Source organism: Tachypleus tridentatus, chromosome 8 (genome assembly GCF_004210375.1).
Source record: "Tachypleus tridentatus isolate NWPU-2018 chromosome 8, ASM421037v1, whole genome shotgun sequence".
Classification (NCBI taxonomy): domain Eukaryota; kingdom Metazoa; phylum Arthropoda; class Merostomata; order Xiphosura; family Limulidae; genus Tachypleus; species Tachypleus tridentatus.
Genome location: NC_134832.1, coordinates 142,015,621 through 142,041,643, shown reverse-complemented (window position 1 = coordinate 142,041,643; position 26,023 = coordinate 142,015,621). Strand labels below are relative to the sequence as shown.

The window sequence follows — 26,023 nt, the reverse complement described above, 5'->3', positions numbered from 1 at the left end:
CCGTCTTACCAAACATGCTCGCCCTTTCAGCCGTGGGGGCATTATAATATAACGGCCAATTATATTGGCGAACTACTATTCGTTGGTAAAAGAGTCGCCCAAGAGTTGGCGGTGGGTGGTGATGACTAGCTGCCTTCCCTCTAGTCTTACACTGCTAAATTAGGGACGGCTAGCGCAGATAGCCCTTGTGTAGCTTTGCGCGAAATTCAAAACAAACAAACAAATAATCCCGAACAAATTGAAGTGAAGTGAAAACTGCACTCTACAAAGATCGTGGCTATTCTGGTGGAAAATATTAGTTTTACTTGTATCCATATTAAAGTCTAAGCTTTGCTATTATTGCTAGAAGGTCCTACGTATAACTAAAAATATGGTGTCAACATAAGCCTAACCTGCTAAACATTGTTACAAATGAACTAACAACCCACCCAATATACTGGCTACATGGCTACACACGTAAGTAGATAGGATTCTACTAGCGATGACCTAAAGAAGAGATTACCATATATTTAACCTAGAATAGTGAACTAAGTACGAATGAGTAGTAAAAAACTTAAAACAATTATCTCAGTATACCCTAACTGACATTTTCTAATTATAAAAGGTGTTGTGTTTCCTTATCTTACAACTACAATTTTAACACATTTACTAGTCACAGGTTTCATTGGCTCTGATTTTAATATTACAAACTACATAAAACATGCCTAGTTTTAATTTTTTAAAAACAGTATTTGTGTAAAATAATTTTGGTGCTTAAAAACCTCTTAAATAGTATATAATTCTGATCTTTGAAGAGCGTCCATGAAATTCTGTGCCATTGATATCAAATGTCACTTATAAATAATGTTAAATAGTAGTTGTTGTTTTGAATTAAGCACAAAACTACACAATGGGCTATCTGTGCTCTGCCCACCACGGGTATCGAAACCCGGATTTTTAGCGCTGTAAGTCCGCAGATATATCGCTGAGCCACTGAGGAAATTAAAAAGTGAAAAGTAAACGAATCAAAGAAATGAAGTCCACGTTTTAATTTCTCTTATAAAAGGAATTCTACATGCGTACATAATTTAAATACACCAAGGGATCTATTAATTCAGCTGGGCTGTATAATCCATTAAAATAAACCTTAAAATAAGAACAGAAGACCCAAAGCCAGACCTTATAATTGATATATTTATCAAGCCATCTTTTAGACCCTATAAGTTAACTGAATCCGTCACATCTGAAGGTAACTCGTTATCAAAGGTTAACCACCCTGTTAGAATAATACAGCTGTTTTCACTGAAAGTAGTTCCTATTCTTCAAACAAAAAATCATTTATATCTCCTACCATTAAGTGTGAAAAAAGATGGCGTATTAATACCATGGTTTCCATTAATAATTTTAGATGTCTTAATTGAATGCCTTCTAAATCTTCTCTTTTTCTCAGGACAAAACAGTTTCGGAGACCTTGAACTATTTTAAGACAATCTTTCCAACTTAAGTGTCCTCTTTCTAGCATTCCTCTTAACCTTTCCCAACAAATTAATGTTATTTCCAAGGAAAGGTATCCATGACTGGTAAACATACCCCACATATGGCTTAACAAATGATTTATACAATGAAATTATTACCTCCATAGACTTAAATTCAGTATAATATAAGATCTTATTTGTCTTACAACTAATAGCAGTACACTGCTTCGATGGTTTAAGAGACTGATTAACCAGAACACTAAGATATTTTTCTTTATTAACATTATTAGAGCTATTCCTATCCAAATTTTACTTATGACTTAATTTTGATAATCCACGTGCAATATCTTGTTTTTATTATGATTAAAATTGTGCCTAAAAGGTAACACAAGCGTCTGATTTCTTAAAATCATCGTTCATAGTGGCACTGCTGCTGGAACGAGCTTGTCACTTGCTTAAAGTGTTGGACTGTGGAGTTAAAGTCCTGTGATTCGCCTTCCTTTACTGCCAGGAAATGAAATAAGATCGCGCTTCTTGGCTGTAATACGTTATTACAGTTTGTGACGCTGGCGGAGGTCGGTGTTGTCCAGCTGGCTCCATTTCCTCTAATCATTTCAAAATTAGGGACAGCCTGTGCAAATAGCCCAAGCACATTTTGAACGAAATCCAACCAATAAACAAGCATGAATTGCTACTCAGGTTATTAAATCTCGTGAGCCCTGTACTTCAATTATTTTGTTTAATAATCCGTATATGATTTTTACGACCTCTGTGCTTTGTTATGAAAGTGAAAACCTGGTACATGCAGTTCTAAATCCGAAATTTAGTTAATGATTGTAAAGTTACAAAACCAGTACAATAAATAGGAAAAAACAAAACCTTAGATTTTTACGTTTTACCTCATTTCTTTATAATATAACGATCCTGATATATTTAGTTGTAAACTTGAAACTAATTCGTTCATTCGTAAACTCAAAATACAGTGTATTTAATTATAAAATCCAAACTGTAAAATACGAAACCTGATTTAATTTGTTCTGTAATCGAAACCTTGTTTTCTTCAGTTTTTAAGCCTAATTTATTGGATAGAAACTTTATAATTTGAAATCTCATGTGCAGTAGCTTTCGTATCAGATTATTTTCTATTTCAGCATATTACAACATATTGGTGAACCCACCGAACTGAGATCTCTAAAATTATTCAACAACCTTCACTAAAATGGTACTTTAAGCTTCATTTAATGTCAATTTTTTTTCTGTATAGTCTGTCAAGTATTGGAATCCTGGTGTAAATTTGGACTTCGGTTAGAAATATTCGATATCAACTCCAGTCGTTAAATGGATTCTCCGTCGCAGGATGGCGTTCGTTCATCCATCATTTATATAACGAACCTAAAGTTCTGAATGTGGATAAAAGTGAAACTTTCTCAAGCGCTTATTTCCCGCAAAAGATTCACGAACCACGAGCAATCTAGTCTTATGTACTTTAAATTTAGTTTCATTAAATTATGCACGTATCAATGTTAATACACAATATACTTCGTAATGTGTAACTTCTGCGTGAAAAATAAAAATAAAATAATAACCAAACAGTTGTACATAAACACACATATGTAGTTTTTGTTAAGTCAGGGCGATATAAACTTCGGAAATGTAGCAGATGTGTCCCGAACGTAACTAAAGAAATGTTTGTTTGTTTCGTTTAGTTTTTTTTAATTTCGCACAAAACTACTCGAGGGCTATCAGCGCTAGCCGTCCCTAATTTAGCAGTGTGGGACTAGAGGGAAAGCAGATAGTCATCACCACCCACTGTCAACTCTTAGGCTAGTCTTTTACCAACGAATAGTGAGATTGACCGTCACATTAAAACGCCCCCAGAGCTGAAAGGGCGAGCATGTTTGGTGCGACGGGGATTCAAACCCGCGACTTTGAGATTACGAGTCGAACGCCTTAACCCACCTGACCACGACGGGTCAACTAAAGAATTAAACACTGAGATACGCATGAATTCGATTCCTGCTGGTTATCAATTATACAGATAAAAAAATGCGACAAGAAAATTTGTTTCTAACATTTAGTAATCGTAGTCCTAAACTAGACATACAGAAGCAAGGTGTTAACCTTTACCGTTTTTTATATATGTCAACCTATAACCCGATCAGGTAGCGTAAGATTCTAATCCCTTTTAGTACGAACATAAATGTATACAGCACAGAAACAAGAGGCACATAACCCTTTTGTTTTTGGAGAGTAATTTGGAATTGCAGTTTATAGGTGCCTTAATGGCATCATGCTATATTGCTGCGGCTGTTTAGATTCGTTTTTACAGTTCTTACCTGTTTTATTACCATATAGAGCTGGGCAACTTTGAACCTCATATAATTATAATGGATTTTGTTTGAGGCATCTACTTTAGCTTATGAGATAGTTAGACGCCAATCGATAAAGGTGGTTACTGAGAACATGACCATTAAGTGCGTCGTACACCATTAAACAAGATGTCAACATTTTATACTGTTAAATCATGGAACACTCAATCCCTGATTTATTCTTCGCTAACATTAAACAAAACTGACGTTATGTTTTCGTTTTTGTTTTACTCGTTGGATATTTATATCATGCCTAAATTTTGCACGAGTTAATTGAGTCTAAAATTATTCTATCGTATCAAGAAATGAAACTAAACTAACAGCAGTATGTTTCAAATTCGACACAAAATGAAGTCAGCCTATTAATTTCGAAAATGCATTTTATCATAGTCATTTAAAATGTAGATTCCGCAGTTTTGTTTTGGACAATACATCAGTATATTACTGCAAACTACCTTGTATGTATATTTGTCTAGTAAAACAGACAGACATTTCATAAAATTCTTTTTCATCATTCAGTGATTATGTAATTAGGTATACATCTACATAAATACAAATAACTTGTTATATTTAAGTTGATTAACAGCAGTAAGTAAGGAACTAAATAGGAATGTTACGTACATGTTGAGGATTGGTTTGTTTTGAATTTCGCACAAAGCTGCTCGAGGGCTATCTGCGCTCGCCCTCCCTAATTTAGCAGTGTAAGACTAGAGGGAAGGCAGCTAGTCATCACCGCTCACAACTAACTCTTGGTCTACTCTTTTATCAACGACTAGTGGGGCTGACCGTAACATTATAATGCCCACACGGCTAAAAGGGCGAGTGTGTTTGGTGTGACGGAGATTCGAACCCGCGACCCTCAGACTACGACTCGAGTGCCTTAACCACCTAGCCATGCCTTAACTACCAAGTCATCCCTTAACCATGAGTCATGCCTTTATTACCTGGCCATGCCAGACCAGCATGTTGAGGAGAACTGAAGAATAATGTTCAGATACGGTTAGGCTTAAGTAAGTCTGAATGTTTTGGTAACACTTCCAGCTGCGTGTATTTCTTATAGCAAAGCCACACCAGGCTATCTGCTGAGTCAACCGAGGAGAATCGAACCCTGGCTTTTAGACTTCCAGTTGCTGATAAAACCATTTACCTTGAAGTAAACGTAACTCTAAATGCTGACAGATAAGTAAATTTCTCCATATCTGTCTGTATTTGTAACTCTTCCAGTTAATGATGCAACCAATCATTATTTATCTTGAAGAAACAGTAACTCATATTATTCACAGATAAAAGAATTCGTCACCTCGGGCTTTGTATGTCTTCTAGATGTAAAACACTACCTTTAAAAAACCAGAGTCTGGAAGGTTAACAGATAAATATATTTAACCTGATCATTGTCTGACGACAACAAAGATGGAGGAAGATGTAAGATTTGATTTTTCTGGTTTATTTTAAATTCTTTTTACGCTCTTTTCTTCAGGTTTCAGTTTTTTCCATACACACAATTCGTTGGAATACCAAGTTTTTATATCTCTAAAGAAGTTGAACAAAGTTTAAGCTTCACTGGTTAATTGATGATGTATTATTTTAATTGAGTGTTTCTATAACTACGCATCACATCATTATCAAGGCTAGAAAAGTTCTAAATACAATTAATCTACGTTGAAGAAAGAAAAATCGTAAAGTACTAAAACTTCATTAAAATTGATGCAACGTGTTAATAGGTGGAAAGAAAAATGAATTACAGTTTCATTGCTGTGACGTCATTATCTGTCTTAGAAACAAGTATTATAATTTTATTGACAATATATATATATATATACACAATGTCACAACAGGTATTTTATCTCATCACTGAACATTCTCAGTTAGAGTCGCTTCGAGGGAAGTATTTGTATCAGCAGAAATACCCCCCTTCGTTCATCTGGATTATACACCATCCGGTTTCTATGACAACGAGAAGAAGCTGTGTTTAGTGTCTGTGGTTTGAGACATGTAATGAGCATCATAATGACTATTGTCATAAAGACGGTCATATTGACTGCGAGAATCCAATCAAAGAGGATATATTAAAATCTAATACGACACAAGGCTTTATGAATTTAATAACAGGATTACCACTTTCGAGAAATACTCTCGACAGCGGTCATTGATTTGTTACGTCCATTGTTGTGAGAAAAATCTAGAAAGACGTATAAACGTACAAACATTATATATAAAAATAACACTAGAAATAAAAATAAACGAGGTTAATTTGGACAGAACAAAATCACAATCATTAGATTTGGTTATTTCTTAAAGGCACATCCATAAAATATTACTAAATTGAGATTAATAATGAAGAAGTTTTAGATTTTCTCCGTCATATCTTACAACCGTCCTTCATCGAGCACCGAACCCTGTTAACTGTAACTGTACAGTTAACTATATTGTAGGTTATAAAACCCTTGTGCTTTAGCTGAAGCAGAAGCTTTGAATGGTCGTTAAAATTAATTCCTGGGGGGTCCCACTTACGAAGAAAGAACTTCTTTCATACGAGAAGTATTAAAAACTATTTCCTTGACAAAAACGTGTTCCAACTTCTGACGCGAACCATCGCACGAGAATTTTGTATTTTGTTTGTGAGCGTTTTATCTCGTGAATAATTTAGTATACGTAAGATATATGGAGGGTCAGCTGTTAAGATAATCACACACACAGACTAAATTACTCAGACTGTTGTCGTAGACTCCCTACATCAAAGAAGAAGTGGAATATTAAAGTGGTACACGATTAAAACCCTCGTCAGCTAAGAAATTAATACCACCCACCATAAGAGCAGTACATACATATAATACTTTCATAACGCACTTCCTTCATAAAGACACGCTAAAAACAACATTTAGTTATATACAAGACTAAAATTGGAAATATAGACGCTACGGACATACTGAAATGTTTACTGGAAGGCACGGCAATATATAGTTCCTATCATGCACTTTTTGTTGTCTGACTGGTTTGAGTTGTTACAATCATTAGAAAAAGATATAATTAACATTATCACGAGGATCTCCAAGTCTAAATTGATTGAATACGTAATTAAGGTGTTATTGTGCCCAAGATAAAAATCACACTTTAAATTACTTCGTCTCTAGTACACACTAGTGTGTGCTAAAATGTCAGAGTTTAAATTACCTCGTCTCTAGTGCACAGTAGTGTGCCTTAAGAGGTCAGAGTTTAAATTACCTCGTCTCTAGTACACAGTAGTGTGTGCTAAAATGTTAGAGTATAAATTACCTCGTCTCTAGTGCACAGTAGTGTGCCTTAAGAGGTCAGAGTTTAAATTACCTTACCTCTACTACACTGCAGTGTGTCCTAATATGTCACATTTTAAATCACCTTGTCTCTAGTACACAGTGGTGTGTCTTAAGATGTCAGAGTTTAAATTACCTCGTCACTAGTACACTGTACTGTGTCCTAAGATATCACATTTTAAATTACCTTGTCTCTAGCGCACTGTACTGCGTCCTAAGATATCACATTTTAAATTACTACGTCTCTAGTACACAGTAGTGTGTCTTAAGATGTCAGAATTTAAATTACTAAGTCTCTAGCTCACAGTAGTGTGTTCTAATATGTCAGAGTTTAAATTACCTCGTCACTAGTACACTGTACTGTATCCTAAGATATCACGTTTTAAATTACCTCGTCTCTAGTGCACTGTACTGTGTCCTAAGATGTCACATTTTAAATTACTACGTCTCTATTACACACTAGTGTGTCTAAGATGTCACTGTTTAAACTACGTTGTCTCTAGTACACAGTAGTGTGTATTAAGTTGTCAGAGTTTAAATAACCTCATTTCTAGTACACTGCAGTGTGTCCTAATATGTCACATTTTAAATTACCTTGTCTCTAGGGAACCGTAGCGTGTCTAAGATGTGACACAATAAACTATCTTCTCCCTAGTGCACAGTAGTGTGTCTAAGGTGACAGAAGTCTAGTTACTTGACTCTAATACATAATAATGTACCCCAAGAAGTCACACTTTAAATTATCTCCTCTCTAATACACAGTAGCGTGTCTGAGGTGACAGAATTCTAATTACCTGACTGTAGTACACAATAATGTACCCCAAGAAGTCACACTTTAAATTATCTCCTCTCTAGTGCACAGTAGTGTGTCTAAGGTGACAGAATTCTAATTACCTGACTGTAATACATAATAATGTACCCCAAGAAGTCACACTTTAAATTATCTCCTCTCTAGTACACAGTAGTGTGTCTGAAGTGACAGAATTCTAATTACCTGACTGTAATACATAATAATGTACCCCAAGAAGTCACACTTTAAATTATCTCCACTCTAATGCACAGTAGTGTGTCTAAGGTGACAAAATTCTAATTACCTGACTGTAATACATAATAATGTACCCCAAGAAGTCACACTTTAAATTATCTCCTCTCTAGTACACAGTAGTGTGTCTAAGGTGACAGAATTCTAATTACCTGACTGTAATACATAATAATGTACCCCAAAAAGTCACACTTTAAATTATCTCCTCTCTAGTGCACAGTAGTGTGTTTAAGGTGACAGAATTCTAATTACCTGACTGTAATACATAATAATGTACCCCAAGAAGTCACACTTTAAATTATCTCCTCTCTAGTACACAGTAGTGTGTCTAAGGTGACAGAATTCTAATTACCTGACTGTAGTACATAATAATGTACCCCAAGAAGTCACACTTTAAATTATCTCCACTCTAATGCACAGTAGTGTGTCTAAGGTGACAGAATTCTAATTACCTGACTGTAATACATAATAATGTACCCCAAGAAGTCACACTTTAAATTATCTTCTCTCTAGTACACAGTAGTGTGTCTGAGGTGACAGAATTCTAATTACCTGACTGTAATACATAATAATGTACCCCAAGAAGTCACACTTTAAATTATCTCCTCTCTAGTACACAGTAGTGTGTCTAAGGTGACAGAATTCTAATTACCTGACTGTAGTACATAATAATGTACCCCAAGAAGTCACACTTTAAATTATCTCCTCTGTAGTACACAGTAGTATGTTTAAGGTGACAGAATTCTAATTACCTGACTGTAATACATAATAATGTACCCCAAGAAGTCACACTTTAAATTATCTTCTCTCTAGTACACAGTAGTGTGTCTGAGGTGACAGAATTCTAATTACCTGACTGTAATACATAATAATGTACCCCAAGAAGTCACACTTTAAATTATCTCCTCTCTAGTACACAGTAGTGTGTCTAAGGTGACAGAATTCTAATTACCTGACTGTAGTACATAATAATGTACCCCAAGAAGTCACACTTTAAATTATCTCCTCTGTAGTACACAGTAGTATGTTTAAGGTGACAGAATTCTAATTGCCTGACTGTAATACAGAATAATGTACCCCAAGAAGTCACACTTTAAATTATCTTCTCTCTAGTACACAGTAGTGTGTCTGAGGTGACAGAATTCTAATTACCTGTCTGTAATACATAATAATGTACCCCAAGAAGTCACACTTTAAATTATCTCCACTCTAATGCACAGTAGTGTGTCTAAGGTGACAGAATTCTAATTACCTGACTGTAGTACATAATAATGTACCCCAAGAAGTCACACTTTAAATTATCTCCTCTCTAGTACACAGTAGTGTGTCTGAGGTGACAGAATTCTAATTACCTGACTGTAATACATAATAATGTACCCCAAGAAGTCACACTTTAAATTATCTCCTCTCCAGTACACAGTAGTGTGTCTGAAGTGACAGAATTCTAATTACCTGACTGTAATACATAATAATGTACCCCAAGAAGTCACACTTTAAATTATCTCCACTCTAATGCACAGTAGTGTGTCTAAGGTGACAAAATTCTAATTACCTGACTGTAATACATAATAATGTACCCCAAGAAGTCACACTTTAAATTATCTCCTCTCTAGTACACAGTAGTGTGTCTAAGGTGACAGAATTCTAATTACCTGACTGTAGTACATAATAATGTACCCCAAAAAGTCACACTTTAAATTATCTCCTCTCTAGTGCACAGTAGTGTGTTTAAGGTGACAGAATTCTAATTACCTGACTGTAATACATAATAATGTACCCCAAGAAGTCACACTTTAAATTATCTCCTCTCTAGTACACAGTAGTGTGTCTAAGGTGACAGAATTCTAATTACCTGACTGTAGTACATAATAATGTACCCCAAGAAGTCACACTTTAAATTATCTCCTCTGTAGCACACAGTAGTGTGTTTAAGGTGACAGAATTCTAATTACCTGACTGTAATACATAATAATGTACCCCAAGAAGTCACACTTTAAATTATCTTCTCTCTAGTACACAGTAGTGTGTCTGAGGTGACAGAATTCTAATTACCTGACTGTAATACATAATAATGTACCCCAAGAAGTCACACTTTAAATTATCTCCTCTCTAGTACACAGTAGTGTGTCTAAGGTGACAGAATTCTAATTACCTGACTGTAGTACATAATAATGTACCCCAAGAAGTCACACTTTAAATTATCTCCTCTGTAGTACACAGTAGTATGTTTAAGGTGACAGAATTCTAATTACCTGACTGTAATACATAATAATGTACCCCAAGAAGTCACACTTTAAATTATCTTCTCTCTAGTACACAGTAGTGTGTCTGAGGTGACAGAATTCTAATTACCTGTATGTAATACATAATAATGTACCCCAAGAAGTCACACTTTAAATTATCTCCACTCTAATGCACAGTAGTGTGTCTAAGGTGACAGAATTCTAATTACCTGACTGTAATACATAATAATGTACCCCAAGAAGTCACACTTTAAATTATCTCCTCTCTAGTACACAGTAGTGTGTCTGAGGTGACAGAATTCTAATTACCTGACTGTAATACATAATAATGTACCCCAAGAAGTCACACTTTAAATTATCTCCTCTCTAGTACACAGTAGTGTGTCTAAGGTGACAGAATTCTAATTACCTGACTGTAGTACATAATAATGTACCCCAAGAAGTCACACTTTAAATTATCTCCTCTGTAGTACACAGTAGTATGTTTAAGGTGACAGAATTCTAATTACCTGACTGTAATACATAATAATGTACCCCAAGAAGTCACACTTTAAATTATCTTCTCTCTAGTACACAGTAGTGTGTCTGAGGTGACAGAATTCTAATTACCTGTCTGTAATACATAATAATGTACCCCAAGAAGTCACACTTTAAATTATCTCCACTCTAATGCACAGTAGTGTGTCTGAAGTGACAGAATTCTAATTACCTGACTGTAATACATAATAATGTACCCCAAGAAGTCACACTTTAAATTATCTTCTCTCTAGTACACAGTAGTGTGTCTGAGGTGACAGAATTCTAATTACCTGACTGTAATACATAATAATGTACCCCAAGAAGTCACACTTTAAATTATCTCCTCTCCAGTACACAGTAGTGTGTCTGAAGTGACAGAATTCTAATTACCTGACTGTAATACATAATAATGTACCCCAAGAAGTCACACTTTAAATTATCTCCACTCTAATGCACAGTAGTGTGTCTAAGGTGACAAAATTCTAATTACCTGACTGTAATACATAATAATGTACCCCAAGAAGTCACACTTTAAATTATCTCCTCTCTAGTACACAGTAGTGTGTCTAAGGTGACAGAATTCTAATTACCTGACTGTAGTACATAATAATGTACCCCAAAAAGTCACACTTTAAATTATCTCCTCTCTAGTGCACAGTAGTGTGTTTAAGGTGACAGAATTCTAATTACCTGACTGTAATACATAATAATGTACCCCAAGAAGTCACACTTTAAATTATCTCCTCTCTAGTACACAGTAGTGTGTCTAAGGTGACAGAATTCTAATTACCTGACTGTAATACATAATAATGTACCCCAAGAAGTCACACTTTAAATTATCTCCTCTGTAGCACACAGTAGTGTGTTTAAGGTGACAGAATTCTAATTACCTGACTGTAATACATAATAATGTACCCCAAGAAGTCACACTTTAAATTATCTTCTCTCTAGTACACAGTAGTGTGTCTGAGGTGACAGAATTCTAATTACCTGACTGTAATACATAATAATGTACCCCAAGAAGTCACGCTTTAAATTATCTCCTCTCTAGTACACAGTAGTGTGTCTAAGGTGACAGAATTCTAATTACCTGACTGTAGTACATAATAATGTACCCCAAGAAGTCACACTTTAAATTATCTCCTCTGTAGTACACAGTAGTATGTTTAAGGTGACAGAATTCTAATTACCTGACTGTAATACATAATAATGTACCCCAAGAAGTCACACTTTAAATTATCTTCTCTCTAGTACACAGTAGTGTGTCTGAGGTGACAGAATTCTAATTACCTGTATGTAATACATAATAATGTACCCCAAGAAGTCACACTTTAAATTATCTCCACTCTAATGCACAGTAGTGTGTCTAAGGTGACAGAATTCTAATTACCTGACTGTAATACATAATAATGTACCCCAAGAAGTCACACTTTAAATTATCTCCTCTCTAGTACACAGTAGTGTGTCTGAGGTGACAGAATTCTAATTACCTGACTGTAATACATAATAATGTACCCCAAGAAGTCACACTTTAAATTATCTCCTCTCTAGTACACAGTAGTGTGTCTAAGGTGACAGAATTCTAATTACCTGACTGTAGTACATAATAATGTACCCCAAGAAGTCACACTTTAAATTATCTCCTCTGTAGTACACAGTAGTATGTTTAAGGTGACAGAATTCTAATTACCTGACTGTAATACATAATAATGTACCCCAAGAAGTCACACTTTAAATTATCTTCTCTCTAGTACACAGTAGTGTGTCTGAGGTGACAGAATTCTAATTACCTGTCTGTAATACATAATAATGTACCCAAGAAGTCACACTTTAAATTATCTCCACTCTAATGCACAGTAGTGTGTCTAAGGTGACAGAATTCTAATTACCTGACTGTAATACATAATAATGTACCCCAAGAAGTCACACTTTAAATTATCTCCTCTCTAGTACACAGTAGTGTGTCTAAGGTGACAGAATTCTAATTACCTGACTGTAATACATAATAATGTACCCCAAGAAGTCACACTTTAAATTATCTCCTCTCTAGTGCACAGTAGTGTGTTTAAGGTGACAGAATTCTAATTACCTGACTGTAGTACATAATAATGTACCCCAAGAAGTCACACTTTAAATTATCTCCTCTCTAGTACACAGTAGTGTGTCTGAGGTGACAGAATTCTAATTACCTGACTGTAATACATAATAATGTACCCCAAGAAGTCACACTTTAAATTATCTCCTCTCTAGTACACAGTAGTGTGTCTAAGGTGACAGAATTCTAATTACCCCATTGTAGTACATAATAATGTACCCCAAGAAGTCACACTTTAAATTATCTCCTCTCTAGTACACAGTAGTGTAACTGAGGTGACAGAATTCTAATTACCTGACTGTAGTACATAATAATGTACCCCAAGAAGTCACACTTTAAATTATCTCCTCTGTAGTACACAGTAGTATGTTTAAGGTGACAGAATTCTAATTACCTGACTGTAATACATAATAATGTACCCCAAGAAGTCACACTTTAAATTATCTTCTCTCTAGTACACAGTAGTGTGTCTGAGTTGACAGAATTCTAATTACCTGACTGTAATACATAATAATGTACCCCAAGAAGTCACACTTTAAATTATCTCCTCTGTAGTACACAGTAGTATGTTTAAGGTGACAGAATTCTAATTACCTGACTGTAATACATAATAATGTACCCCAAGAAGTCATACTTTAAATTATCTTCTCTCTAGTACACAGTAGTGTGTCTGAGGTGACAGAATTCTAATTACCTGACTGTAATACATAATAATGTACCCCAAGAAGTCACACTTTAAATTATCTCCTCTCTAGTACACAGTAGTGTGTCTAAGGTGACAGAATTCTAATTACCTGACTGTAGTACATAATAATGTACCCCAAGAAGTCACACTTTAAATTATCTCCTCTGTAGTACACAGTAGTATGTTTAAGGTGACATAATTCTAATTACCTGACTGTAATACATAATAATGTACCCCAAGAAGTCACACTTTAAATTATCTTCTCTCTAGTACACAGTAGTGTGTCTGAGGTGACAGAATTCTAATTACCTGACTGTAATACATAATAATGTACCCCAAGAAGTCACACTTTAAATTATCTTCTCTCTAGTACACAGTAGTGTGTCTGAGGTGACAGAATTCTAATTACCTGACTGTAATACATAATAATGTACCCCAAGAAGTCACACTTTAAATTATCTCCTCTCTAGTACACAGTAGTGTGTCTGAGGTGACAGAATTCTAATTACCTGACTGTAATACATAATAATGTACCCCAAGAAGTCACACTTTAAATTATCTCCTCTCTAGTACACAGTAGTGTGTCTGAGGTGACAGAATTCTAATTACCTGACTGTAATACATAATAATGTACCCCAAGAAGTCACACTTTAAATTATCTCCTCTCTAGTACACAGTAGTGTGTCTGAGGTGACAGAATTCTAATTACCTGACTGTAATACATAATAATGTACCCCAAGAAGTCACACTTTAAATTATCTCCTCTGTAGTACACAGTAATATGTTTAAGGTGACAGAATTCTAATTGCCTGACTGTAATACAGAATAATGTACCCCAAGAAGTCACACTTTAAATTATCTTCTCTCTAGTACACAGTAGTGTGTCTGAGGTGACAGAATTCTAATTACCTGTCTGTAATACATAATAATGTACCCCAAGAAGTCACACTTTAAATTATCTCCACTCTAATGCACAGTAGTGTGTCTAAGGTGACAGAATTCTAATTACCTGACTGTAGTACATAATAATGTACCCCAAGAAGTCACACTTTAAATTATCTCCTCTCTAGTACACAGTAGTGTGTCTGAGGTGACAGAATTCTAATTACCTGACTGTAATACATAATAATGTACCCCAAGAAGTCACACTTTAAATTATCTCCTCTCTAGTACACAGTAGTGTGTCTGAAGTGACAGAATTCTAATTACCTGACTGTAATACATAATAATGTACCCCAAGAAGTCACACTTTAAATTATCTCCACTCTAATGCACAGTAGTGTGTCTAAGGTGACAGAATTCTAATTACCTGACTGTAATACATAATAATGTACCCCAAGAAGTCACACTTTAAATTATCTCCTCTCTAGTACACAGTAGTGTGTCTAAGGTGACAGAATTCTAATTACCTGACTGTAGTACATAATAATGTACCCCAAAAAGTCACACTTTAAATTATCTCCTCTCTAGTGCACAGTAGTGTGTTTAAGGTGACAGAATTCTAATTACCTGACTGTAATACATAATAATGTACCCCAAGAAGTCACACTTTAAATTATCTCCTCTCTAGTACACAGTAGTGTGTCTAAGGTGACAGAATTCTAATTACCTGACTGTAGTACATAATAATGTACCCCAAGAAGTCACACTTTAAATTATCTCCTCTGTAGCACACAGTAGTGTGTTTAAGGTGACAGAATTCTAATTACCTGACTGTAATACATAATAATGTACCCCAAGAAGTCACACTTTAAATTATCTTCTCTCTGGTACACAGTAGTGTGTCTGAGGTGACAGAATTCTAATTACCTGACTGTAATACATAATAATGTACCCCAAGAAGTCACACTTTAAATTATCTCCTCTCTAGTACACAGTAGTGTGTCTAAGGTGACAGAATTCTAATTACCTGACTGTAGTACATAATAATGTACCCCAAGAAGTCACACTTTAAATTATCTCCTCTCTAGTACACAGTAGTATGTTTAAGGTGACAGAATTCTAATTACCTGACTGTAATACATAATAATGTACCCCAAGAAGTCACACTTTAAATTATCTTCTCTCTAGTACACAGTAGTGTGTCTGAGGTGACAGAATTTTAATTACCTGTCTGTAATACATAATAATGTACCCCAAGAAGTCACACTTTAAATTATCTCCACTCTAATGCACAGTAGTGTGTCTAAGGTGACAGAATTCTAATTACCTGACTGTAATACATAATAATGTACCCCAAGAAGTCACACTTTAAATTATCTCCTCTCTAGTACACAGTAGTGTGTCTAAGGTGACAGAATTCTAATTACCTGACTGTAATACATAATAATGTACCCCAAGAAGTCACACTTTAAATTATCTTCTCTCTAGTACACAGTAGTGTGTCTGAGGTGACAGAATTCTAATTACCTGACTGTAATACATAATAATGTACCCCAAGAAGTCACACTTTAAATTATCTCCTCTCTAGTACACAGTAGTGTGTCTAAGGTGACAGAATTCTAATTACCTGACTGTAGTACATAATAATGTACCCCAAGAAGTCACACTTTAAATTATCTCCTCTCTAGTACACAGTAGTATGTTTAAGGTGACAGAATTCTAATTACCTGACTGTAATACATAATAATGTACCCCAAGAAGTCACACTTTAAATTATCTTCTCTCTAGTACACAGTAGTGTGTCTGAGGTGACAGAATTCTAATTACCTGTCTGTAATACATAATAATGTACCCCAAGAAGTCACACTTTAAATTATCACCACTCTAATGCACAGTAGTGTGTCTAAGGTGACAGAATTCTAATTACCTGACTGTAATACATAATAATGTACCCCAAGAAGTCACACTTTAAATTATCTCCTCTCTAGTACACAGTAGTGTGTCTAAGGTGACAGAATTCTAATTACCTGACTGTAATACATAATAATGTACCCCAAGAAGTCACACTTTAAATTATCTCCTCTCTAGTGCACAGTAGTGTGTTTAAGGTGACAGAATTCTAATTACCTGACTGTAGTACATAATAATGTACCCCAAGAAGTCACACTTTAAATTATCTCCTCTCTAGTACACAGTAGTGTGTCTGAGGTGACAGAATTCTAATTACCTGACTGTAATACATAATAATGTACCCCAAGAAGTCACACTTTAAATTATCTCCTCTCTAGTACACAGTAGTGTGTCTAAGGTGACAGAATTCTAATTACCTGACTGTAGTACATAATAATGTACCCCAAGAAGTCACACTTTAAATTATCTCCTCTCTAGTACACAGTAGTGTAACTGAGGTGACAGAATTCTAATTACCTGACTGTAGTACATAATAATGTACCCCAAGAAGTCACACTTTAAATTATCTTCTCTCTAGTACACAGTAGTGTGTCTGAGGTGACAGAATTCTAATTACCTGACTGTAATACATAATAATGTACCCCAAGAAGTCACACTTTAAATTATCTCCTCTGTAGTACACAGTAGTATGTTTAAGGTGACAGAATTCTAATTACCTGACTGTAATACATAATAATGTACCCCAAGAAGTCACACTTTAAATTATCTTCTCTCTAGTACACAGTAGTGTGTCTGAGGTGACAGAATTCTAATTACCTGACTGTAATACATAATAATGTACCCCAAGAAGTCACACTTTAAATTATCTCCTCTCTAGTACACAGTAGTGTGTCTGAGGTGACAGAATTCTAATTACCTGACTGTAGTACATAATAATGTACCCCAAGAAGTCACACTTTAAATTATCTCCTCTGTAGTACACAGTAGTATGTTTAAGGTGACAGAATTCTAATTACCTGACTGTAATACATAATAATGTACCCCAAGAAGTCACACTTTAAATTATCTCCTCTCTAGTACACAGTAGTGTGTCTGAGGTGACAGAATTCTAATTACCTGACTGTAATACATAATAATGTACCCCAAGAAGTCACACTTTAAATTATCTTCTCTCTAGTACACAGTAGTGTGTCTGAGGTGACAGAATTCTAATTACCTGACTGTAATACATAATAATGTACCCCAAGAAGTCACACTTTAAATTATCTCCTCTCTAGTACACAGTAGTGTGTCTGAGGTGACAGAATTCTAATTACCTGACTGTAATACATAATAATGTACCCCAAGAAGTCACACTTTAAATTATCTCCTCTCTAGTACACAGTAGTGTGTCTGAGGTGACAGAATTCTAATTACCTGACTGTAATACATAATAATGTACCCCAAGAAGTCACACTTTAAATTATCTCCTCTCTAGTACACAGTAGTGTGTCTGAGGTGGTAGAATTCTAATTACATGACTGTAATACATAATAATGTACCCCAAGAAGTCACACTTTAAATTATCTTCTCTCTAGTACACAGTAGTGTGTCTGAGGTGGTAGAATTCTAATTACCTGACTGTAGTACATAATAATGTACCCCAAGAAGGCACACTTTAAATTATCTCCTCTCTAGTACACAGTAGTGTGTCTGAGGTGACATAATTCTAATTACCTGACTGTAATACATAATAATGTACCCCAAGAAGTCACACTTTAAATTATCTCCTCTGTAGTACACAGTAGTGTGTCTAAGGTGACAGAATTCTAATTACCTGACTGTAATACATAATAATGTACCCCAAGAAGTCACACTTTAAATTATCTCCTCTCTAGTGCACAGTAGTGTGTCTGAGGTGACAGAATTCTAATTACCTGACTGTAGTACATAATAATGTACCCCAAGAAGTCACACTTTAAATTATCTCCTCTCTAGTACACAGTAGTGTGTCCTAAGATGTCATATTTTTAAAGCCTCGTCTGTAGTGTACAGTAATATTGAACTGTTCTTAAATTCACAAAGTTATATTTATAGCAAGGGGTTAATAAACTGCTTTAAACTACGTTTAAATTAGTAAGGATATTATAAAGTTAGGTAAGTCTGCAATGTGTATGGGAAAAATAATGTGCCTTATGAATGTGTCACTTTCTATTTTCCACTGTATTTTATTCATAGAAAACACCTATTTATCTATATTTATAGTACGTTGGCAGACATCTTTAGAAGGTACTCTATGTAATATTATTAGGCTGATAATGCCAAAATTCTAGTATGTGCAAAGTGCATTACGAACTTGTAACACAATTCCCTGTACATGTTAGCACTTTTCAGTCCTAAACATTTCTACGTAAGTTGTGATCGTTGATGCTCATCAGCTAACTACAGTGAATACTCGTAACTGAAGCAGTTGAGAGAGAATGACCGTGAAATAAGTTCATATTTAAAGTGAGTATATCTCAAAACATACTTCTTATAAGAAGACAAAATTAAAGTGTCACGGTATATTGAGAGACATTAAGTTTACTCTCGATAGTTTGGACACATTTTCCTGAATTAATCTCAAGTTTTCGTTGTGTCTCTTTGAAAAGTTCGGTTTCCTAGGAGACAAGGATTTTGTGACTTGACTGAAGATGAAACAGGAGGTATTAGAGAGAAAGAAAAATTTCCGAATCATACGAGACACAGAAGGAGAAGAAAAAGTTGGAGAAGAATCGGAGAAAGGAAGAGACAACGAACCTACGAGTAAACGAGGGAATAACTCGTTAAAGGACTTGTCTGTAGAGGTCGAACAGAGCGAGAACCTCAGTATACTTTAACAGTTAGTCAAGCCTACAGTTAAATAGAAGTAATATTACTGTTCCTAACGGACGCTAGCTGACATTCTAGTTATAAACATTTTTGTTCGCAAAACGTACACTTTCATTACGCTCTCTACCGGAAAAGTAATTATGTTGGACGTTCTATTCGTGTTGTGACGCAGATTTTCATTCCAGAGCATCCCAGGAAGTGTCTGTAACCCGGCAGAAGGTGTTTGCCGTATAAATCGATTTATATAAAGCCACGGATGTTTTATTATTATTACTAATTCAACAGTTCTATGTGCTTTGACGGATATCTCTGCTTTATGTATACGGATACACTTGTGATTTTTTTCTTTGGACCGTTAGTTTGTACAGCTATGAATATTTCCTCAGACGCTACTTTAACAAACTGAAATACTTATTTGCTACCTAGCCAGGTAATTTTCAGAACTACCTTTAACCAATTCCTGATTGATCAGAATTGATGCAACGTTTTCCGTTTTTCGACCTAATTCATCACTTTAAACCATTATAAAGTTCACATTAACATCTATCTTTTACTCATGGACCTTCATTTATGATGTTTTTTTTTAATATCGTACAGTTAAGTTGTCTGATTGAACAAAAGCAAATTCAAACAGGACCTTAATTTAAGACTATTAGAATTATGTAGTTACACTTGAAGATTTTTCAATAACGCTGTAAGGTTATACTGAAATTACTATTTAAATGTCCACATGTTAAGGTTAATCAGATCATGTTTTCAGTTTTATTTATTTTATTTTATCGTTAGCATGAATTTCAATGCGTAACACACGCCATAATATGCACTGTAATGTTTTGTTTTTGCTATAACTAATATCGCGAACTACAACTGACCATTTTCATTGGTGGGCTAAGGTAAACTGTGGAGGAGCTTCCCAAAATTCCATCAATATGAAGTATAGATGGTAAATTATAATAATGTAAATACCAAGGTACATTTCAGAAAGGTATGCTATTTTGAACTGCGTTTTCAATGCAGTTTTCATTGGAAACTCATACTCTGATTAATAATTCATTATTACAAATTAGAAATAATCTGTTTATGAAACTATGCGTATATGTAAAAGATGAAACTCACCTAAATTCCACCCAAGGTAATACATAATAATAAAGAAAATCAAGATTAGCTTAGATTGAACATTTAATGTACCATTAAGAGTAAAGCTACAAATCAAAAGAAATATAACATAAAGACATAGTTTACATAGCAGAAACGAATTATCCCATGTGAAGTTAATACACTCTGAGGAAAAGTAAGGTCACTGTCAGGCTAACTATCTTTCATCTTAATGAAGACGTTGAGTTCTACAGATATATGTCTCTTCGATGTTAATTATTAAGCAACAACGACGATTGTGTTTCCCATATTTTATGAATATATGTAGGTAACAATATTGGGGAGGCTGAGGGAGGCTTGGCTCATTTTGGAGGGGGCACAAACAGATGAATTACTAAGTATAATCTGACAGCATGCAAATAGATGAACTACTAAGTATATTTTGACAATGGCGTACAAACATATGGTGTACTAAGTATAATCTAACAATAGCGTACAAACAAATTAATTCCTATGTTTAATTTTACGATAAAGAAGAAACAACTTGATGCCTGATGTGAGCTGAAAATAAAATATAAAAAGACTGCCTGATTTCTATTACAAACAGATTAATTTCTAAGAACAAAATGATCACACCGCACAAGGAGGTTTGATACTAATTACAATTGCAAAATAATTCACAGAGTGACTTGTAATATAATCTGATGGTAACGCGTAAACAGATTGAATTCTAAGCCTAACTTGATGATAGCGTAGAAACGGATTACTTTTATCTACAAGAAGATTGACTCCAAGGTATAAACTGTCTATAACGCAGATACATACCTTTAAGTTTAATCTGAAAAAAACGAATAAGCAAGTTGACACATTAAGCCTAACCTGACAATAACACGAAAGCATACTGTCACGAACACTAAAATAACCTAAGAAACAGAGTAAATAACCTATCAAGAACACACAGAAGTCTACAATAAAAGAAGTTTGTCAAGGACGCATGTAGCACAACGAGGAGACACAAACATATCAACAACGAACGAAACATGACGAGAAGAGACAAAATTACCAAGGAAACACTAAATAAAACAAGTCACACGTAATACTGAAACAATTTGAAAGGAAAACAAGACATACTGTGATAATAAAGTAACGTAATCCAATTCTCTGTGTGTGTGTGCGTGTGATTTAAATCTGAAACCGGATACTTTAAAAGAAATCAATAAGAATTTCTACCAAGCTCTGTGCGTCATATGTTCGCCATGTGTTGAGAACGGTTATTCTTCTAAAGATGAAATGGATCACTGTCCCGAAAACAGTGTAGGTAGCGTTCTAAGAATGATGATTTAAAATACACTATGCCATTGGGAGTAATGTTTCTATTAATTAATCGTGTTATCTATTCCGACAAATCATACATTATCCAAAAATGCGACACCACTTTCTGATGAAACTTTTATCTCAGCAGAGTTGCTCTAAGATTAAATTTGTATTTTCTGATGTGATACAGTCGCGACAGAACTGCTTTAACAATACATTACATTACGTTCATATTCTGATAAATACTGAGGATGAACAGAGCTGTTCATGCGTTACATTTGTAATTTCCTAAAGTAATTCCACTTCAACGAAGTTACTTCTAAGCTATATCAGTAATTACGGCAAAAATTCATTCGTAATGTGGATATTTGTACATTTTAATCACACTTTCCTGATGATCATTCGTTCCTCAGAGAGTTGTATCTATAGAGATATGTATGCTTTCCTGATGATCATTCGTTCCTCAGAGAGTTGTATCTATAGAGATATGTAAGTTTTCCTGATGATCATTCGTTCCTCAGAGAGTTGTATCTATAGAGATATGTATGCTTTCCTGATGATCATTCGTTCCTCAGAGAGTTGTATCTATAGAGATATGTAAGTTTTCCTGATGATCATTCGTTCCTCAGAGTTGTATCTATAGAGATATGTATGCTTTCTTGATGATACATAGCTCTTCAGAGAGTTGTATATATAAGGATATGTAAGCTTTCCTGATGATACATAGTTCTTTAGAGAGTTGTATATATAAAGATATGTAAGCTTTCCTGATGATAATTCAATTTTTATGTTATCGTTTCTGAAGCACCTCGAGATTGCCAAACGACTTTTCATCGATTTTTTTTCCAAGTAACCTGACTGCTCATAAGTGTTTAACTATTTAAAAAGCAGAATATAACTATTTCCATTGGTTAATTTTACCCTCAATAATATTGTTTTTGAAAGTTTAACCGATTTTAATTGATCGAACTGGATAGAAATATTTCTATTGGCTAATTTTGAAAAGGTGACAGTTTTTTTGTTGGTTTTGTTTTTTTGAAAGCCTGATTGATTCCAGTATTTATATTCAATATTGGTGTAAAAAACACTTGTATCACACTGACATAATTTCAACACGTTGTAATATTTACAGTAGGCCTAAACATAAAAAAAATAACAAGAACTTTACTTACAGCAATAGTATCCAACCCAGCAGATGAACGTGATAACAGTAAACATCGTGAATATTTTAAAGACCACGAATCTCGTACCACATGTTGTACATCCGAATGTTTCGGGTTGGCTGAGAATCAGAAGTGTGTGTTTATGTAGCTAATCCATTGCGAGCCTACTTCGATAAGTATTGTTATTGAGCTAGCATATGTTGCTTTATAATACTGTTGCACAGCAGAGGAATGCAACACCACACACGGGAAACAATATGTATGTAAATAGCTGAAGCGATTTGTTCTGGTACCTTGCACTTTATGTAAGTGTCCAACTCAGCGTCATACCCAGTTTCAGACGAGAAGGAAGGCTTTAAAGTCGTCAATTTCTTCTAAACGGTGTTTGACTTTCACAAACCCTTGTAACTCAGACAGTACTTTCTAAAGCTGCATGATGAATTGTTGGTTCTTAAGAACTTCGGTGTTTGCATCATCTCAGCTCGATGGTGGTAGAAACGGAATTTCTCGCTCACTCTCACAGCGTGGACCAGCAGACGAACTCCAACTCGCGCCTCCCGCAGTAGCACCCTCCAAACCTGCTGCTCTGCTGTAGTACTCGAGTTAGTCACGTGACACACGCCCGCCTCCAACTTACTGAGCGACAGGTTGCAGTGATTAAGCCTGGTCACTTTTCTTCTCGGCGTCTCTCACTTCGCTGACCACTAGGCTGTAGATCTTATTAAATCACCCTTTCTACCGAAGGAGTACGTGAAAAAAAAAAAAAAAAAAAAAGGGGGCTTTGGTCATGCCTCGCTGGGTTAATGAAAAGATATCCTCTGTTCTGCTCTTCGCAGGTAGTGAAGAATTACTTAGTAGACAAGCAATAGGTGTTAAACTGACTGTTAAGTCACTACCTCACTTTTCACCCGACAGTCACAGCTTTAACACATATTACGTGTGATGCTAGGCTTGACTTAAGCATATCACGCCCTCTCACCAGTCTGTGTTCTGTTTAGCGCGTTTCCGTCGTTAAAAGAAATCTTTTTCGCTTTTATTGCGAAACGTTACAAAATCTTCGGGGATTCGCTCAAAACGGTGTTAAACTCATTATTAGTACGTTCTGACCACGAATAAACACAAACATGTGACGTATATACGTTTCACGTCATTCGTTTATTTATATTGTTTACGTTTAACAAGTCTTACTATATAGCTAATAATTATTTATTTTGGATAAAATGGTGAATGTGGAACTTTCAGCATCTTCTTCTCACTTGCTTTCTTCAAGACTGATAAAGATTGAAATTAATCCTACAAATAATATGTAATTTCATGAATTTTTCAGGATTAACCTCCAATATATTTTCTTAACCTCATAAGGTGAAACGAATTTCTTCCTGCTTTTCTTTCTTTTTCCTTTAATTTTTACCCATTCGTGTCTCTTCTAGCCGTCCCTCAAATATAATCATACGACCAAATGACGTATCTTAAGTTTGAACAGAGAGTGAAACATTTGAAACATCTTTACTTGGTGATTTTAATAGATTCACAGCTACCTGAACAAACATTGTGACCCACTCAACAGCTTTAAATCGCTTTTTATTTCATAGTTCAATAAAATGTTTAGTTCTTGTAAGGGCTCTGCTTTGTACTATTGAAAGTGTTTGGGTGGACACCAGGTACAAGAGGTTCTCTGTTTGGTTTCTTTGATTGTCTGCGTTCTATAAGTGTTTCGTAGTTATAGTGTTTGTCTTGACCCATTTTATTTGTTCGTTCACAAAACAAATCCATAAAAATAATTTTGCAAAATCACTTACAAGCTTACGGTGCAACCCTAAAAAAAAACTTGTTTTGCATGTAATCAATAACATAATCAGTGATATAATCAATAACATAATCAGTGATATAATCAATAACATAATCAGTGATATAATCAATAATATAATCAGTGATATAATCAATAACATAATCAGTGATATAATCAATAATATAATCAGTGATATAACCAATAATATAATCAGTGATATAATCAATAATATAATCAGTGATATAACCAATAATATAATCAGTGATATAATCAATAATATAATCAGTGATATAACCAATAATATAATCAGTGATATAATCAATAACATAATCAGTGATATAACCAATAATATAATCAGTGATATAATCAATAATATAATCAGTGATATAATCAATAATATAATCAGTGATATAACCAATAACATAATCAGTGATATAATCAATAACATAATCAGTGATATAACCAATAATATAATCAGTGATATAATCAATAATATAATCAGAGATATAACCAATAACATAATCAGTGATATAATCAATAATATAATCAGTGATATAACCAATAATATAATCATTGATATAATCAATAATATAATCAGTGATATAACCAATAATATAATCAGTGATATAACCAATAATCAATAGCATAATACTCGTTGATTAAAATATTTATTTCTCAGAGAAATAAAAAAATCACGCAGTTCTATTTAACCATTACACTGACTTTGCAAAACTTCACGATATATGTCTATATATACAATATGTAACGTCCATTTTTTTTTACAAATTATTAAAAATAATGGCTTTTCATAATTGAAACTGGTGACGAAGTAACAAAAGAAAACATTACTTGTACAGTTAAAATAACACTACTATTTCTGTTATGTCTGTAGTTTGTAAGTTTTATTAGATTGCGGTCATTAAATAGACAAACAAACAAAAAAGCAGCGTAATGACTCGTGATAATGTAGAGCCTTTTAAATGTAAAGGTCTTGAGTTGCCTTGAATATATATTATGATTTTCAGTACGATATCTTTCCTTGGAGGAGTTTCGTTTTGAAACATAACATTAACAGGAATATGTCTATTTCTCAAAAGAGCCGTTGCTCAAGTTTTCTCAGCTTCCTACATGATACCTTGTAATCACGTGTCGTCTGTAGGTTGGGCTATTATTTCACATAGCAGCCACAGCTGACGTTATTTCTTGGGTCTTCTACATCGCGTTAAACAGCTTCTAAACAACCAGAACAGTGTACGTATGTTCGTAACACAGCCGTCAGTTGCAGCGGAAACTGCCCGCTGTGTCTGCCTATATCTTGACCT

The 26,023-nt window shown here is 34.6% G+C and overlaps 1 protein-coding gene across 1 annotated transcript in view; it reads right to left on the bottom strand.

Annotated features, from left to right (window-relative positions):
* The window catches only part of LOC143223631 (cell adhesion molecule Dscam1-like), a 118,896-nt gene extending 95,078 nt beyond the window's left edge, over positions 1–23,818 (bottom strand). The window contains exon 1 of the mRNA XM_076451831.1: positions 22,922–23,818. Within this exon, the coding sequence (XP_076307946.1) occupies positions 22,922–22,967 (46 nt within the window). The 5' untranslated portion in view covers positions 22,968–23,818. The remainder of the gene's footprint in view (positions 1–22,921) is intronic.
* Between the last annotated feature and the right edge of the window lie 2,205 nt (positions 23,819–26,023).